Source organism: Manis javanica, chromosome 2 (assembly GCF_040802235.1).
Source record: "Manis javanica isolate MJ-LG chromosome 2, MJ_LKY, whole genome shotgun sequence".
In the NCBI taxonomy this organism is placed as follows: Eukaryota; Metazoa; Chordata; class Mammalia; order Pholidota; family Manidae; genus Manis; species Manis javanica.
In genome coordinates, this window is record NC_133157.1 from 187,318,896 (window position 1) to 187,335,854 (window position 16,959).

General features: G+C 43.6%; 1 protein-coding gene across 15 annotated transcripts in view; it reads left to right on the plus strand.

The window, feature by feature from the left end:
- BAALC (BAALC binder of MAP3K1 and KLF4) overlaps window positions 1–16,959 on the plus strand; it is an 83,313-nt gene that overhangs the window by 49,318 nt on the left and 17,036 nt on the right. For 4 of the 15 annotated variants that reach the window (XR_005055225.2, XR_005055223.2, XM_036995867.2 and 1 more), the window contains one exon: window positions 12,780–12,946. The exons of 3 other annotated variants lie outside the window; for them this stretch is intronic. Coding sequence is in view for 4 of the 12 variants with exons in the window: in XM_036995867.2 (XP_036851762.1) it covers window positions 12,780–12,946 (167 nt within the window). In the remaining 8 variants the exon portion in view is untranslated. Of the gene's footprint in view, window positions 1–1,175; window positions 1,216–12,779; window positions 12,947–16,959 lie in introns of those variants that run through there. 8 more of the 15 variants (XR_012128346.1, XR_012128348.1, XR_012128347.1 and 5 more) reach the window with 4 other exon arrangements.

Genomic DNA, 16,959 nt, shown 5'->3' on the forward strand with positions numbered 1-16,959 from the left:
CAGAGAAGTAGCCAGGTAAGAGGAGAGCATTGTGAGTAGAACAGCATTTCAAAGGCAGTGGAGTGCCTTCGATGTCCAGTAAGGCTGGACCCCTGGAAACAGTGGGCAGAGTGTAGACCTATAAAGCCAGGGAGGCAGGACAGCTCACAGAGCCTCACAGGGCATGCAGGGAGTTAGGACTTTATCCTACAGGCATTGAGAGGTCAGTGAAGGGGTGGGTCAGGATCAGATGTGTGGCTCTAAGAGACTGTCTTAGCTGCCCCGTGGAGCATGGCATCCATAGGCCCCATCCCTTTTTCTTTTAGTTTGGCAGCCTCGCTCTGTCCCCTTGATAGGATCACCAAATGTCTGCAATCCTCTGGTTTTGTGAGCTTGCCCAGAATTATTTCCAACCCACAGCAATTAGCCATGATCCAGCCTGGTGCATAGATTGCCCAAGGCCCACTGGCTGTCCTCCTGGAACGGGAACTGTTAAGCTTAGGAAATGAGCCTGGAGTGGCTTCCAAGTGTTGGGAGATAGATGAGGAATCTTCAGTGGGTGACTCAGAAGGCTGAGCACCTGGCAGGAGGACAAATTTCAGGGCTTCAGGGGCTTAAGAAAATGCGCGAAGGTAGTTTCACTTATCTTCCTACTGTCTGTACTTCATTGTGACCTGGTTGATTCTGCTGGCAAGTTACTTGGATTCCAAAGTATTCTAAAGACCTTCTCTCTAGAGGAGTAGGACCTTTGAGCTGTGGACTATCTTTAAAACAACAAACAAAAAAACCTTTCATTTATTTTGATGACACCATACATCCCCTCTTTATTGCCTAGCCCTGAAAAGGGATACTATGACTCATCATGGATTTTAAAATTATGTTAGTAAACAGAAATGCATGTGAAAGCAAAGGTTTTGGCATCTGACAGACCTGGGTGGAAGCCTGGCTCTGGCACCACCTGTAGGACCTCAGGCAGGTTACTTAACCTCCTTAACCTCAGTTTCTTCTTCTGCAAAAAAGGTAGTGGTGGGTAGGGGGAAGGGGGGTGAGTGATGGCACAGGGTGGGTAGGGGGGCAGAGGATCATAACACTTACTTACAAGTTGGTGTGACAATGAAGTAGAGTTGGGAATCAATTCCAATCCCATGCTCTTAGCTCCCAGTCATTTCAGGCATCTTTCTGTTTTATATCCTTAGCTCTGAGCATGAGGCTGGCACCCAGTGAGAACCCACAAATGTGAGTTTGATTTCATTTCTTCTATTAACCTTCATGCCAACAATGCCCACTCTTTCCTTTTAAACACTGCTCAAGAATCCTCTCCTCTGTGAAGACTAACCAGGCCTGATGGAGTCATATAAGTAATCCCAGGCTCTTACAACAATACAGTTGGTCCATCCATATTTACTGTGAGGATGCCTCATTGAATTGTCTGACTGCCCTGCAGAGACACAGATATGTCATCCCTTGATTTTAAAATGGTTGAACTTGCTTTGTAGAATAGGCTAAAAGCAATGTGTTAATTCTTGGGTGTCATTTTTATGCATCATTATATGTGATCACTTTATTTGATGGTTAAATATAATCTAATAAATAAAAAATAGACAAATATTCTGGGTGGGTCCAAAGCCATTATTAATAAGAAAAAGCAGAATATGACATCGCTCTAATTTTTAAAAATCATTTTTATTTCACAAGTAATATATTTAAAAGTAGAAATGTCATAGATAAGGCCCCAGGAACCACCCTCTGATCTTGGTCTCCTGCCTTTTCCCAGAGAAAAGCATTGTTACCATTTTGCTGAGTGTACACACACACACACACACACACACACACACACACACACACACACAAGGGTTTATATACATACATATTTGTGTAGTATCCCTATGTGAAAAATATAAAAATAATATGTTTAATAGAGTTTTATTTTTCTACATCAAAGCTGTCATTTTTATATACTTACCTCTATTTGCTTTTCTCCACTCATTATTATTTATTGGACTTCTATTTATATAAATCTGTATACTTTTATATTATTGTATAGAATTCCATAGTATAGGTAAAACACAGCTTATTTAGTAATTACAACTGATGAATGGCTATGTTGATTCCATTTTTCACTATTACAGTGGTATAAAGAATGTCCTCAACAAGCCTCTTGGTGCAGTGGTAAGAGGTTTTCTGTAATAGATACTGAGCATGAAATTGCTGAGTCACAATGGTGTGTACATTTTAAACTTGAATAGATTCTGCCAATTGTCCTCCCGAATAGATAGTTCCATTTGCACCAGCAATATATGAGAGAACAAATTAACCCCCCACACCCTTTCAACATTTAATACCAGCTTTCTTAAACTTTGCCTTCCTGACCTTATCTTTTCTGATGGGTAAGAAACCATTATCTTGTTATTTATATTTTGTATGGCTCCATCTTCCAGTAACTCTTAAATAAGCTGTTATATTTCTGATTAAATTACAGAAGCATAAAGGATTCAGGTGGACAAGTGTTTTATATCACCTATTCACAGCCCAGTGCTAGGCACAGGGTGGGCCATAGATGCTAGAGGATTGATTGATTGCTTTGGGTGATTTTAAAATTTCAAGAATTAAAACAATTCAATTGACCTCGGTCTTCTAATTCTCATCAGCCCAAATATATTTCTTATATTTAATAAGGATATATTGCCTAATTTCGAATGTCCACGTAAGAGAACAGTTTAGTGAAGCTGGCCTGGAAAGAGCCTGCTGAAGAAATTGGTTATACTGAACTCAGAAAATGTTACAGAGTGAAAAAACAACCAGGAGAACAGCTGCCACTTTCTTAAAAGGCTAAGTACTGCAAAAGTGATTGAACCAAGGAATTAAAGGAAACAGGGAGGAAAATTACATTGGAAGACTCTTCCTAAGGAAAAACTCCACTGACTAAGCAAGAGTCTAAAGGCGGGGCTGTGAAGAATAGCATGGGGCCAGGCACCTTTGGAGCCTTGGAAGGGTGTTACCCCGGGTGGGGGGAACGGGGAGAGTTTAAATCCCTGGCTGATTAGTTCTGCCGACTCTGTGGAAAGGCCAGGCCAGGTGCAGGATACACAAGGAAGTGGGGTAAGAATAAAAGGTCAAAATAAGCGTCCCATTCAAGCGGAAATGAAGCCATGATGGGCAGGGCCTTGGCCAAGGAACACACTGGCCCCTGGAGGGGCTCCCTCCCTCCACCTGGCTTCTGGAACTTTCTTCCCAGCCATCAGTTCGGCCCTCTAGGAGAGCGTTCCAAGGGATTACTCAGGCAGGCAAGTCTCCTGAGAGCCAGTTTCAGTCTGACTAGGACAGTGGGATTTAGACTGGGCCATATGGAAGAGGAAGGGGATGTGCAGGTAAGGTGTGTGGGTGGATACGGTTTGTTGTCTTCTAAATGGTTGCCTTCTGAATGTTCACTACTTTGTCTTGCCCTCTACCTCTCAGAGAGAACTGTGTCAACACCAGTTCAAATTCTTGTCCCTTCTCCCTCCAGTGGGCATGCAATGTTTGCCCTCCACTCCACAGTGTCCTCCCCGTGCAGATCTGGGGGACTTGGCAGAGGAAGGGCGAGAGAAGAGAAAGCAGGCTGGTGGAGGGAGGCGATTAGCTGAGAGACTGCAACCCTATTGGGCTGCAGGCCTCAGCCTACATCAGCACCCAGCATGGTGCCTGGCACAAAGTTGGCACTGAATAAACCCTTTTCAAATGATTGGCTAATTGACAGACAAATGGTGAAAGAACAAATAAGTGATCTGTGATGAGGAAGAAGCAGATGGAGGAAGACTGAGGCTGAGTAGAAATATTGGTAGGTAAGGGAGAAAAGGGAACAGTGTTGTGGTGTAATCTTATTTCTTAAAAATGATGTTTGCATGTCTATGCATTGAAAACAGTTTGGAGACGCAGTAGGCAAAATGGCAACTAATAGTTACCCCTGGTTGGTAGGATTATGGGTAGTTTTCATTTTCTTATCTTTTCTTACCAGTATAGTCATGTTTTCTTAATGAAACATCTATTTTTTATATAAGAAAAATATATAACATTATTTTATAAAGGGAAAAGCTAAGTGTTAAGTTCTGAACTGAGTTCCTGGAAACAAAATTCAGATGTTGAAGTCTTAACCCCCAGCACCTCAGAATGTAAGTGTATTTGGAGATGGGACCTTTAAAGAGGTCATTAAGGTAAAGCTATGTCACCTAGGTGGGCCCTAGTCCAGTAAGACTGTTGTCCTTATAAGAATAGGTGATTAGGCAAGTAGTGATTCTATAGCATCTTACTGTATTGATGGACAGTGACTGTAATGGGGTATGTGGTGGGGACTTGATAATGGGGGGGGAGTCTAGTAACCATACTGTTGCTCATGTTACTGTATATTAATGATACCAAAAAAAATAGGTGATTAGGACACAGATGCTCAGAGGGAAACAATGTGAAGACACTGGGGAAGTTAGCCATCTACAAGCCAAGGAAAGAGACCTAAAAAGAAACCAACATTGCTGACCCCTTGATCTCAGGCTTGCAGCCTCCAGAACTGTGAGAAAATGAATTTCTGTTATTTAAACCACCCAGTCTGTGTTACTTTGTTGTGGCAGCCAAGGCTAACTAATACTGAAGGTAGACATTTTAAAAGCTTAAGATAAGTATTCAAGGAGAGAAAAAGGGAAAAAGGAAGAGCATCAGGGAACTGTTTCGAGCAGTCTGGGAGGAAGGCTCTGGAAAAGTGTAAGGTATTATTATGGTCATAGCAGTACTGCCTACTTTAGAAACAGTAAGATTTTTGATGGAAGTGAGAGCTGAATTTTGATTACAGAGTGGGGACAGCTCCACAGTGATCAACATGAAGATATGCAGGTGCCCACCCTGGAGGGTCTGCTCTGTGGCGATCGAGGAAGCTGCACGTCAGGGAGGGGCCACTGAGGGGATCAAAGGGACAGAGAGAAAAGGAAGGCTGACATCTCCGAGGGTATCCATGGGAGAAGAAGAGTGAGATTCGGATTCTTTCTTTTGGCTGCTTCCCAGTTCAGTAACTCGTCTGCTATCTCCTGGATGTCTCTGGGAATAGCAGTCAGGCCTGATTCACCAAGGACAGACTGGGACTCTCTGTGCTGCTTCCTGTGGCTCTTTCAGTTCCAGCTATTCATCTCAGCAGGCATTTTCTTGCATGTGGCTGGGTACCGTGGGGAAGCCATTTCTGCCATCAGCCCCCACAGCCAGAGGCAGATGTGACAGGCTGGCAGTTCATTGCGGGGACCAGTGGCCCTCCAGTGCCCCCCCTCACCAGGACCCACACCCTTTGGGCGCTGTTAGGCTAGTATTGCAGTTGTCCTTAGTGATATACGTCCATTGATCAACCTCTCTCCCAAACCATTTCTCTTCAGAATCAAACGTGCTCCTTCATCTTCTTTAGTCGATATAACATTCCAAAAATGTGTGGCTCACCATTTTTTAAATTACAGCTTTATTGAGCTATAATTCACATACCATACAACTGACTGTTGAAAGTGTACAATTAGATGGTTTGTAGTATTTTCTAAGAGCTGTGCAACCATCCCCACATCAGTTTTAGAACATTTTTATCACCTTAAAAAGAAATTTGTACCAACAGTCACTCCTTATTTCCCCCCAATAACGCCAGCTCCAGGCAAGCACTACACTCCTTTTCTGTCTACAGTTTGCCTGTTTCTGGACATTTCATATAAATGAAATCATTTAATATGTGGCCTTCTGTAACTGGCTTCTTTCACTTAACGTAATGTTTCAAGATTTAACAATGTTATAGCATGTTATCATTACTTCATTTTGTTTATTGCCAAATAATACTCCATTTAATTTTTTAAATTTGTTTTTAAATATGTTTGTACCACATTTTATTTATGTATCTCTCAGTCGATGTGTATTTGGGGTGTTTCTACTTTTTTGGCTATTATGAATAATGCTGCTCTAAACACCCATGTACAAGTCTTTGTGTGACATAGGTTTTTAATTCTCTTGGGGATATGCCTCAGAGTGGAATTTCTGGCTCATATGGTAACTCTATGTCTACTCTTCAGAGGAACTGCCAAACTGATTTCTAAAGTGGCTGCACCATTTTACATTCCCACTGGCAGTGTATGAGGGTTCTAAATTTTCCACATCCTCACCAACACTTGGTAATATCTGTCTTTTTTTATTATAGCCATTGCAATGCATGTAAGGGTTATCTCCCTGTGGTTTATATTTATGTTTCGCTGATAGCTAGTGGTGATGAACATCTTTTCATGTGCTTATTGGCCAATTGTATATCTTTTTTGGAGAAATGTCTATTCAGATCCTTTGTCTATGTTTTAATTAGGTTATTTGTCTTTTTACTATTGAGTTGAACAAGTTCTTTCAGAGTAAGATCCTTTATCATAGTAACCCTTATCAGATAAATTGCAAAATTTTTCTCCTGTTTTCTGAGTTTTCTTTTCATTTTCTTCATGGTGTCCTTTGGAGCACAAAAGTTTTAAATTTTGATGATGTCCAATTTATCTATTCTTTTTCTTATTGCTGCTTGTGTTTTTGGGGTTATTTTAAAGAAATTGCTGGCTACTTCATCGTCATGAAGATTTATGCTTATCTTTTAAGTGTTTTGTAGTTTTATCAATTATAGTTAGATCTTTGATCTGTTTTCGGTTAACTTTATATGTGGTGTGAGGTAGGAGTCCAGTTTCATTCTTTTGCATGTAGATATCCAGTTGCCCTACACACTTGTTGAAAAACAATTCTTGCCCCATTCAGTTGTTTTGGCATCTTGCCCCAAATCAATTGAGTGAATGTAAGGGTTGCCTACCATTTTTAATGATTGTCTTATATTAGCCATACAGAAAGTCACATATCAGCTTCTTACACATAGCATGTAGTCAAAAATCACTCATCAGATTGAAGAAATGACAGCTACCTTCCCATTCTAGTTCATTTTGAAAAATGAGACAAATTCTAAGTGGCTGGGTAATTGCAGTTTATTTCATTTATACCTCAGTTCAGACAAAATTGTCATCGGCCATGTGTTCAGGGCCTGAGCTCAGATAGTGTTTGATGAGCTCCATCTGATGTGACTTTCAGAGATTCTTCCCAAATAGACCAGTAACGTCTTAACTTTGGTTTCCAGTCATTCAGGGAATGACTTGCAGTTGATTTCAGTGACTTTGGACAGACTGTGTTTACCTTCACCAAGGAGAGCCAAGTGCTTGGGTTAAGGAGGAATTGCCCCTTGTCATTCTCTCCACATGGCTTCTGGATATCATTTTTAATTTCTATGCTCTGCCTCCCTCCCAACTCCATTTCCAAAATAGCATGAAACTGGCAAGAAGTCGTTGGTTGAAACTTCCCAGCCAGCTTTGAACACAGCTATTTCTGGGACATGGAGCAAGGTGGCAAGGAGGGAAGAGGGAGTGTGGAAGGGCAGATTGAATATGCCTAGTATGCAGGGTATGTACACTGTCTGAGCTTCAGTTCACTAGAAGCAGAGTCTGAGATGGGGATTTTATGCAAGTGAGTTCTGGAGACCCTCCTAGGAGGAGAACCATGTGAGGGAGGGAGCAAAGGAAACAGGATGGCCGGGGAAGGGGCTGAGCAAAGATGTGGTTTCAGGGTTAGTCTATCCTCAGCCTCAGCCTCATCCCGTGCGTTGCTCTGGAGCAAAGGGACAGAAATTCTCCTGCTCAGAGGCAAGTAGTCTGGGATGTTGTACGCACACACACACACACTTTTAGTTGATCATTGGCCATGGGCTGCACCTGATATAACTGGCCAGGCCCCTCCTGGTGAAAGGGCTTCCCTTAGCCAAGCGCAAGCCTTAAGAAAAGGAGGCAGGCATGAGCCATTGGCCAGCAACACCCAGCACAGCTTGGGGGATGGGTGCAGGGATTGGGTTGGTGGACCTAGGTGGGCACCAATAGAATCTGTCAAGGACGTACACCTCCTTGTTAACAGGGAATATCCCTGGGTGAGGAGGTAAAAATGATTTTTCCTATGTGCTTTACTTGTAGTTTACAAGTTTTCCAACATTGAGCCTATTATTTTTGAAACTGGAAAATACAAGTTAAATCTGTGCAGCAAAATTATAGGTTTATTGCTGGTAGAAGTAACAGTAAATGACCCCATATTCCTGACCCCCTGCAGTGACCTCCTGGCCACACTGGGCAGATGGTTCCAGCTCACTATTTTGCAATGCCAGTCCCTATGCCTGGCCCTGTTTCTCTGCTTATTTATCAGGCTCAGTGGGCCAGTTGTTTAGCACTTAAGGAGGCGTGATTGTGTGATGCATAAATCAAGAATGTAACTAATGTGGCTAATAGAGCACCATGAAGAGACGAGGCAGCTGGTGATGGGCCATAAATAAGTACAATGTATAAATAGGTAGGTCACAGGGAAGTCAGTACAGCACGGAGAAGACAAGTAATGACTCTATAGCATCTTACTACACTGGTAGACAGTGACTGCAGTGGGGTGGGAGGATCTTGGAAATATGGGTGAATGTTGAAACCACAATGTTGTTCATGTAAAACCTTCATAAGATTATATATCAATGATAACTTAATTTTAAAAAATAAGTCTAATCTATGTGCCAAACATGTTAGAACCGTTTCTGCTACCTGCTCAGCCCCTGGTGCTCCCAGCTTCCCTTTCCTGCTTTGTTGTGTTCTTCTGTGTCAGCAGTTGGGTTGCACTGTGGGGAAGGGGCAAAGGAGCTATGCTCCATGTCCTCTAATTCCCACCAGGGCCTGGCTGTGGGCACGGGGAGGACTGGGGTCAGGTGTGTGCCTTGAAGTATCTTAGGGCAGGACAAGGTAATGGCCATCCCTTCCCAGCCCGGAAGCACCATGGTGCATTCAGGGATGGCTTAGTAGAGCCTCTTACCCAGTCTCAACCCGGGTGCTGAGTCAAGACCCACACAGACAACAGTAACATTCATACAGCCCAGTATACAGTCAAGGCAATACTGGCTAGCCTTGAGTCCCACTCCGCAGTCCCAAGGGCCGAAGGCATTTCTACCCTAGACTTAAGAAGTAGGGTCTCTGCCTTAGGCTTATGCTCTCCTTTTCTGCCGTCCCTTGGCCGCACTCTTCCTTATAGAGCAAGTTATCCAGGGGTCAAGGGAACATACCTACCAAAGCCCCCAGTCCCCTTCAGGATCAGTTGCTTTATTCCCCCAGTCATCATAAATATGTGGTCCTACCGTGCATAACTACCACACAGCTCATGCCACTTGTGCCTCACCATGGCAGTGTGATGGCCCTGGAACTGGTCTATATCCTATGCAGACAGAGAAGTTCAATCAGACAAGTTCACCCTTGGATATACCAGCAATGTCAGGTTGCCACAGAATTTCTGAATGCTTGCATTCAGTTTTTAAACTTACTCCACAGCAGACCAGTGATGACTGTTTGGTCCCTAGACCACTCTAAGAATCTCTGTTCTAGACTCTTCTGTGGGTGCCAGCACCCTGGAATTACCAGTCCATATCACCCTAAACCTGCTTCTAGGGTCTTCATGGCCCTCTACTTCTGATCCATTATCCAGGTTTGCAATTTCCTCAGCCAAGAAGCAGCTGTTTGTGGGAGCAGTAGGGATGGAGATTGAATATGTGTGCTGGGGTGTCCATACCCATGCAGTTGAGGCCCTATTGGTACAGAATGGAGGGGAGTTGGGAAGGGAAGTGGGACAGGCTGCCAGCTTATGGAGTAAGAAAGGGTACAAAGATATGGGGCAGGCCCAGCTGAAGGAATCCATTTCTTTGCACATCTGGAACCCATCCACAGGGCCCCAATATGCTATGGCTCACCAGTCAGGAGACTCTATTGTGACGTTCAGTGTCTTGAATTCTGATTTATATCCCATGGCCAGAATTGAGAGCCTCTTAGCATTTTGCAGAGCAGGTGGGTGATACAGAGACATGTGTGTCCTTTGGATTCACTGCTTCCTCCCTGAGCTGTGTTGAGACTGTAACCTCATCAGTTCTGCTTAGGCAACCACCTCTCCCTCCCATAGTATCAAATACATGATCTTCTGATGCCTACCTCATGGCAAATGATTTCTCAGCAGTCTGGGAAGGGATTTTTGTTTGTTTTCCTTAACTGTGATTAAAAGCAAACCCAGGCAAATGGAAAGAAAAATAGGCAAATGACTTGGCAATTTTTAAAAACCCACACAATTAGCCAATGGGCACATAAATAACGTAATATGTCTAGTAGATCAAAAAGTGCAAATCCACACGATAAAAACTTTGTTGTACCTCTTAAATTGGCAAAGATGAGAAAAAAGACAAAAGAAAATTCAGTGTTTGTGAGGGTGTAGAGAATGTTGCTAGTTCACATACCAGTTAGCAGAGGGCAATAGGGTAATTGGAGAAAGATTTATAGAGGTAAATCTGGCAACATATTGCAAAAGACTTTACAGTGTGCATAGACTTTGAAATCTTGAAAACATTGTTCCATAGTTTTCTTTTTGTTTACTAATGAAAGGTTGGATGTAAATCTCATTCTTTTGAAGCTATTCATGTTATCAATGACATTCTAAAATTTCACTAAGATCTGGATTTCTGGATTTATCGTCTCTGGATCCCTAATTAGAAATTTCTAATTTCTGGATTTCTCTGGATCTCTGCCTGCATTTCTTAACATGGTTTTCGCACATTCACCTGCCCCTCCCAGGAACACTCCTTGGCTTGCTCTTCCATCTCACTGAACTGCTCTTCATGGCTCTCCTGCTATTGAGTTTCTCTACTGAGTCTTTAAAATTCATTTCAGCAGTTTAAGTTATTACTTCAAATATCTCTAATTGAACCTTCTTGGTCACTTTTATCCTCATTTTGTGGTCATGTTATCTGCCTTCCGTCATTTTCTGAGCAGATTCATTACACTTATTTAAAATTCTCTGCAGCATACCGTTTTACCTCCCTTTCCTTTGGGGTCTTCATTGTAGAGTTTGCTGTCTGTCTTTTATGGTGTTGACCTTCTCCAAATGTGTGTTTATTCTTGTTTTTGTACTAATTTCTCTAACTGAAATTTCCTGTTAGAACATCAGGGCATCTATTTAAGAAGCCCACTTGGAAGGCAGAGATGGAAATTAGTATTTATTTAACTCCTGGCACTGTTTTCAGAAAGCAGCCTTCGTGGTATGAATTTCTCTTTCTCTCAGGCATCACCAGCCCCTGAGGGCTTTGCTCTCCCCTTTGAGCCAAGTCCTTTTTTCTGCGACTCTTCTACTCAGAACAGTTCTAACATCAAATGCGTGGGATTTTCCCCAAATCAACCAATTCTCCAACACTCCAGTCAGCAATTGGGTGTCCTACAGTTAGTTCAATCTTGACACCAACTACCTGGAGTTAATGCAGACCCCACAGGGTAAGGCCTCAGTCCCGCAAGACTGCACCCAGGTTACTACCTGAACTTCTGACCAGCTGACCATAAATCAGGGTTCTTATACCCCCTCCTCAGGTCCAGTAATTTGCTAGAATGGCTCACAGAACTCAGGAACACTTTACTGATGTTTGCCACTTTATTATAAAGGATACAAATGAACAGCCAGATGAAGAGGTACATAGGGTGAGGTCTAGAAAGAAGGGTCCCAAGAGCAGGAACTTATGTCCCTGTAGAGTTTGGGGTGCACCACTGTCCCAGCACATGGATGCTTTTACCAATGTGGAAGCTCCCTTAACATTGTCCCTTAAGGATTTTTTACTGTGTTTTCATCCTGTAGGTGTGATCCATTAACACAACCTCCAGCTCCTCCCCCTTACCAGATGGGGCTGAAAGTTCCTGGCTCCCAGTCAAGGTTAGATCTTTCTGGCAACCAGCCCCCATCCTGCAGCTATCTAGGGGGCCTCCAAGAGCCACCTCCTTAGAACAATGGTGCTCCTGTCACCCCTAGTGATACTCAGGAAGCTACAAAGGTTCTAGGAGCACTATGCCAGGAACTGGAGATGAAGACCAAATATGTATTTCTTATAATTCCATGATATCTCACCCTCACGGACTGCTCCGTCATTGCTGACTGGCCTCAGCTGCTGCAGGAGTAGAATGACTGACCTGCCTGGGCTGCCCCTGGCCTCCCTGAGGCTGTCACAGAGTCTCTGCCCCCTTCTTGTCTCCCACTTGGTACACCCCCACATGCTTCCTGGGCCACCTTTCCTCTTTTTTCCACCTTTCTTCTAACGGATACTCTTCATCCATTAATTGCTATTGTAGTCCTCTTGCTTTTCACTGTGACTGCTTATTTTAAACTTCATTCTATCATTTCTTGGTATTTTTATGGGAGTAACACAAGGTCAGCCCCACACCTTGAGATGGAATTCTGTTAAAGTATATAACCTTCAAGCCAGTAATCCCACTCCTAGGAATTTATCCTAAGGAAGTACTTGAGAATAAAGCTTTAACCCCAAGGAGTTTGACCAACAGTAACGTTTATTATGAAAAAGTGAACACAGATATCCAAATCGAGGGGATTAGTTAAATAAATGGTGACACATCCGTACAATAGCAGACTAAATGTGTGAAAAATAATATGGCAGAATACATTTAATGGCATGGAAAAATGTCATTGATGTATTAAGTAAAAATTTCAGACTACAAAATTATTTTAAAGTTTCATTTTTGTAAAGGCACATGTGATCTTATAGAAAAAAAGTTCTGTGAGGGATGTGGGATTTCCTGGCAACTTATACTTCTTCTTTGTGGCTATCTTTTCCCCACATTTTGGGGGATTTTTTGCAGCCACTGCCATATACAAGACTTGAGTGCCGTCCTCTTCTCCCTTCCCCCTTCCCCCAGGTGCGCCGGAAGAGGGGCTGTCTTCCAAGGGTGTGCCCCGACCTGCAGCCCCAGGTGGAGTACCCAACCCAGAGAAGAAGATGAGTTGTGGGACCCAGTGCCCGAATCCCCAGAGCTTCAGCTCAGGAGCTCTGACCCAGAAGCAGAACGGCCTTCGGACTGTGGAGGTAGGTCACAGGCACATGTTCAACTTGGGGCCAGAGAAATGGGAGAAGCCTGCTTCCGGGCAGGGCCAAGCTGAGACTGTTCCCAGGGAAGGAGCCCTGATGGCTCACTTACCAACAGAAATTCTCAGGCCCACCGTGTGAAACTCTTTGCAAAGAAAATAGCAAGACTGCACCCCACACAACTCCTGCCTTGAAGGTTGCTGTGTTTGGTTTAATCCACGGAAATGGGTCCTTGATATTTGCACTCTAAAGGAAATCTGTGTTTGCTTAGATACAGCTTTGTTCAAAGATATCCTTTCTGTGGCAACTCTCACCATTTTGACAGTGAGGACTGTACTGGTTACAGGAGCCACTCAGGCCAGACGGTTGGCCCATGCCGGGTGTTGGCAGGGAAGGAGAGAGACCAGTGTGGTAGGAGACGAGCCTTGCGTCCAGTCTCCCTTTACACCTGGGCGGGCGGTGGGAGGGACTGCAGGGCCTCTCGTGGCAGATGGGGCAGCCTCACCCCGGACTGCTGACGTGGGAGAGGAATCGGGTCTGCGGAGTCCCTGAATCAGTTGGCATCCTTCTGACTCTTTCTTCACTCCCAGGGAAGTGCTCCTTCTGCTCCCGGCTCCTTCCCTGGGAACAAATGCCCCTGGTGGCCAGCATGGGGGTCTGCAGTCTCTTCCCCCTCCCACTCCATTCCTCCTTCCTGCTTCCTCATTGTCCCCATGCCCCAACCCTACTCAAAGGACACTGCTTGCCCCATGCCCCAAACCCCAAATTTCCCCTCATACCTGTTGACTTAGTATCCTGCCCCCTCAAGCCAAGGCCACCTGTTTTCTGAGAATACAGCTGGTTATCTAGTGGTGGAATTCTTGCTCACATCTGTGGATTACTTCTCAGAAGTTTTGGTCAAAAAACCTATTTCAAATTCAGTGCTAATTTAGCTTATTAACTGAGTAGGTTTGCAAGAATCACTTAATCTCTTAGAGTCTTAGGTTCCTATTCCACACAAAGGAAATAGTACCAAACGAGAGAACAGAGGGCCTGCTCTCTGTAACCTGAGAACTGCCATAGGCAAGGCAGTAAGGATTAACAGTGGATGGGTAAGCAAATAGCACTGTAACCCAATTAAATGAAACACTGATGGTGGCTCTTCCAACAGCGTAGAAGGTCATCAGTTGAGGGGTAGATCTGAGGGTGCGGTGGCCTCCCTGGGGTCCTGTATTGCGTACTTGACATGTACATTAGCCAGCCTTCGGGAGGCCTGATCAGCATCGCTGTCTCCCACAGCCTTCCAGGCCCCACAGAACTATGCTCAGAAGCTGGGTGACTGTTCTGGTGCAGGCCCTGGCTTGTTCCCTAGCCTCCTCCCCACACTTGTAGTCAGGATGGCCGTGGTGGGGAGGAAGCAGCTTTGCTTGGCATGTGCCGTGATCCATACACTTGTTTTTCCACCTCACCTCCTGCCCCTTCATCCATCACTTAAAAATTGTGTTCTCCTACTTACAAAGTGTTTTTAGGTCTACTGGGGCATGAATCCTCCCAAGAGCATTGTCAGGTAAACATCATCTCCATTTTATAGACTGAATAGGCTATTTAAGTGCTGAGGTGGGTGTCATTAACATTAAACTGAAACAGGTGACTATTAGGTGGAGCACAGAGATCTTAAAGTATTTTTGTTGATGAATGATGTATTAGTCAGCCATTGCCATAATAATACTGTATAAGAAAACACCTCAACACTCAGTGGTTGAAAACAATCTTTCTTCCCCCTCACAATCAGCTGCAACTTGAACAGCAAGGCCTGACTTGAGGTCTAGCTCAGTTTGTTCCTTGTATATTATCCTGGGAGTCAGGCCAAAGAGCAGCAGCTCCCTGAGGTGTATTCTTCTTAGGACCATGACAGAGGGCAAAACTAATCTACTAAACTACTCAAAAACATATTTCATTTCTCTGCACACATCATTCTGACTAACCTCTTATTGGCCAAAGCAAGTCACATGGGCCCAACATCAGTAGGGTGAAGAAGTGCTCTGTCCCCAGTGGAGAGACAGCAAAGGACTAGGGGCAGTAAAGCCATCTACCACATATAATATGCAGGCAGAAAAATGTACAAGTCAGTTAGAGGTTCAGTGAATTGTGAGGGACACACCCCTGTATCCATCTTTCATATGAAGACATAGAACATTGTCACTACCCCAGAAATCTGCCTTGTGCCCCTTGTCATGGTGACTGGGATGTGCCAGTCACCCCTTACACCCAACTACTCCTCTGACATCTAACATGATAGACCAGTTTTATTTATTTTTGAGACTTTTATAAATAGAATCATAGAGAGTAGGTGCTTTTCTTGTGTCTGACTTAGTGAAAAACATCCAAGTTGTTGTGAGTTGCAAAAAGTTCCTCATTTTCATTGTTATGTATATTCCATTATATGAATATACCACAGTTTAACCATTGACCTTAAAGGGCATTTGGGTTGTTCCCAGTCTGGGGCTATTGTGGACAGCACAGCTGTTAACATTCTTGTGCATACCCTTGGGTGGACACTTCATTTGGAATAGAATTGCGGGCTTATAGGATGGGGATATATTTGACTTCAATTGATGCTGACAAATAGTTTTCCAAAGTGATTATACCACTTTACATGCTAACCAGCAGTTAAAATTTGTGTTTTGCCACTTACAAAGAGTTTTTTAGGTCTACTGGCACATGAAATCCTCCAGCAGTGGAGGACTTCCAGTTATGGAATGTATGATTTTTTTTTAAATTAAGGTATCGTTGGTATACAATCTTATGAAGGGTTCACATGAGCAACAGTGTGAATAACATTCACTCATATTATCAAGTCCACCCCGACCCCATTGCAGTCACTGTCCATCAGCGTAGTAAGATGCTGTAGAGTCACTACCTGTCTTTTCCATGCTATATTGCCTTACCCATGACCCACCTATATTATGTGTGCTAATCATAATGCCCCTTAATCCCCTTATCCCTCCCTCCACAACCCCATCCCTAACTCCTTCCCTTTGGTAATTGCTAGTCCCTTCTTGGAGTCTGTGAATCTACTGTTGTTGTTTTTTTCCTTCAGTTTTGCTCTGTTGTTATACTCCACAAATGAGTAGAATCTTTGGTACTTGTCTTTCTCTGCCTAGCTTATTTCACTGAGCATAATACCCTCCAGCACCATCCATGTTTTTGCAAATGCTAGGATTTGTTTCCTTCTTATGGCTGAATAATATTCCCTTGTGTATATGTACCACATCTTCTTTACCCATTCATCTACTGATGGACACTTAGGTTGCTTCCATGTCTTGGCTATTGCCAATAGTGCTGTGATAAACATAGGGGTACATATGTCTTTTTGAATCAGGGATCTTGTTTTCTTTGGGTAAATTCCTAGAAGTGGAATTACTGGGTTAAATCAGAATGTAAGAATTTAAAGCCAGTAAACTATGCTTAGTCCTCTTCTTAGGCATGTGATAGCAACCTTCTAGGCACAGCACAGAATGCCAAGCCCTTCTTATATTATCTCACTTAATCCTTACAACGACTCTAAAATGTTGATACTGTCTCTGGCTTACCAATGAGAATGGAGATGCAGAGATAGCTAAGGAAAGCACTCCTCCACACCACACACATGCCCTCTGTGTGGTTGTTAAAATGGGGCAGGTGGAGCCTCCCCTCTGCCCCCTCCCAGGCTCCAGCCACAGTGGAAACTGTCACAGGAGAGGAACATACACACCTGACCAACAGAGCACCACAGGGCAGGTGGTGCATACCGATAAGCTGTGATGCAGCTTTTGTTTTCACTGTTCAGTGAACACTGCCTATGTTGTAACTATTTCCAAAATAAGATCAGGGAGCAGATAACTTCAGATTTAAGTGTTCAGGCAATTGCTAAAATGCATCAGTGGTCTTGGTGTCCTGAGACCTCACCAGCCACCAGATGTCCTGAGTCCCTCAAAGGCCACAGCAAAGGTTTTCTATATAAGGTGTCAGTTTACAGGACAAATTTACCTCTG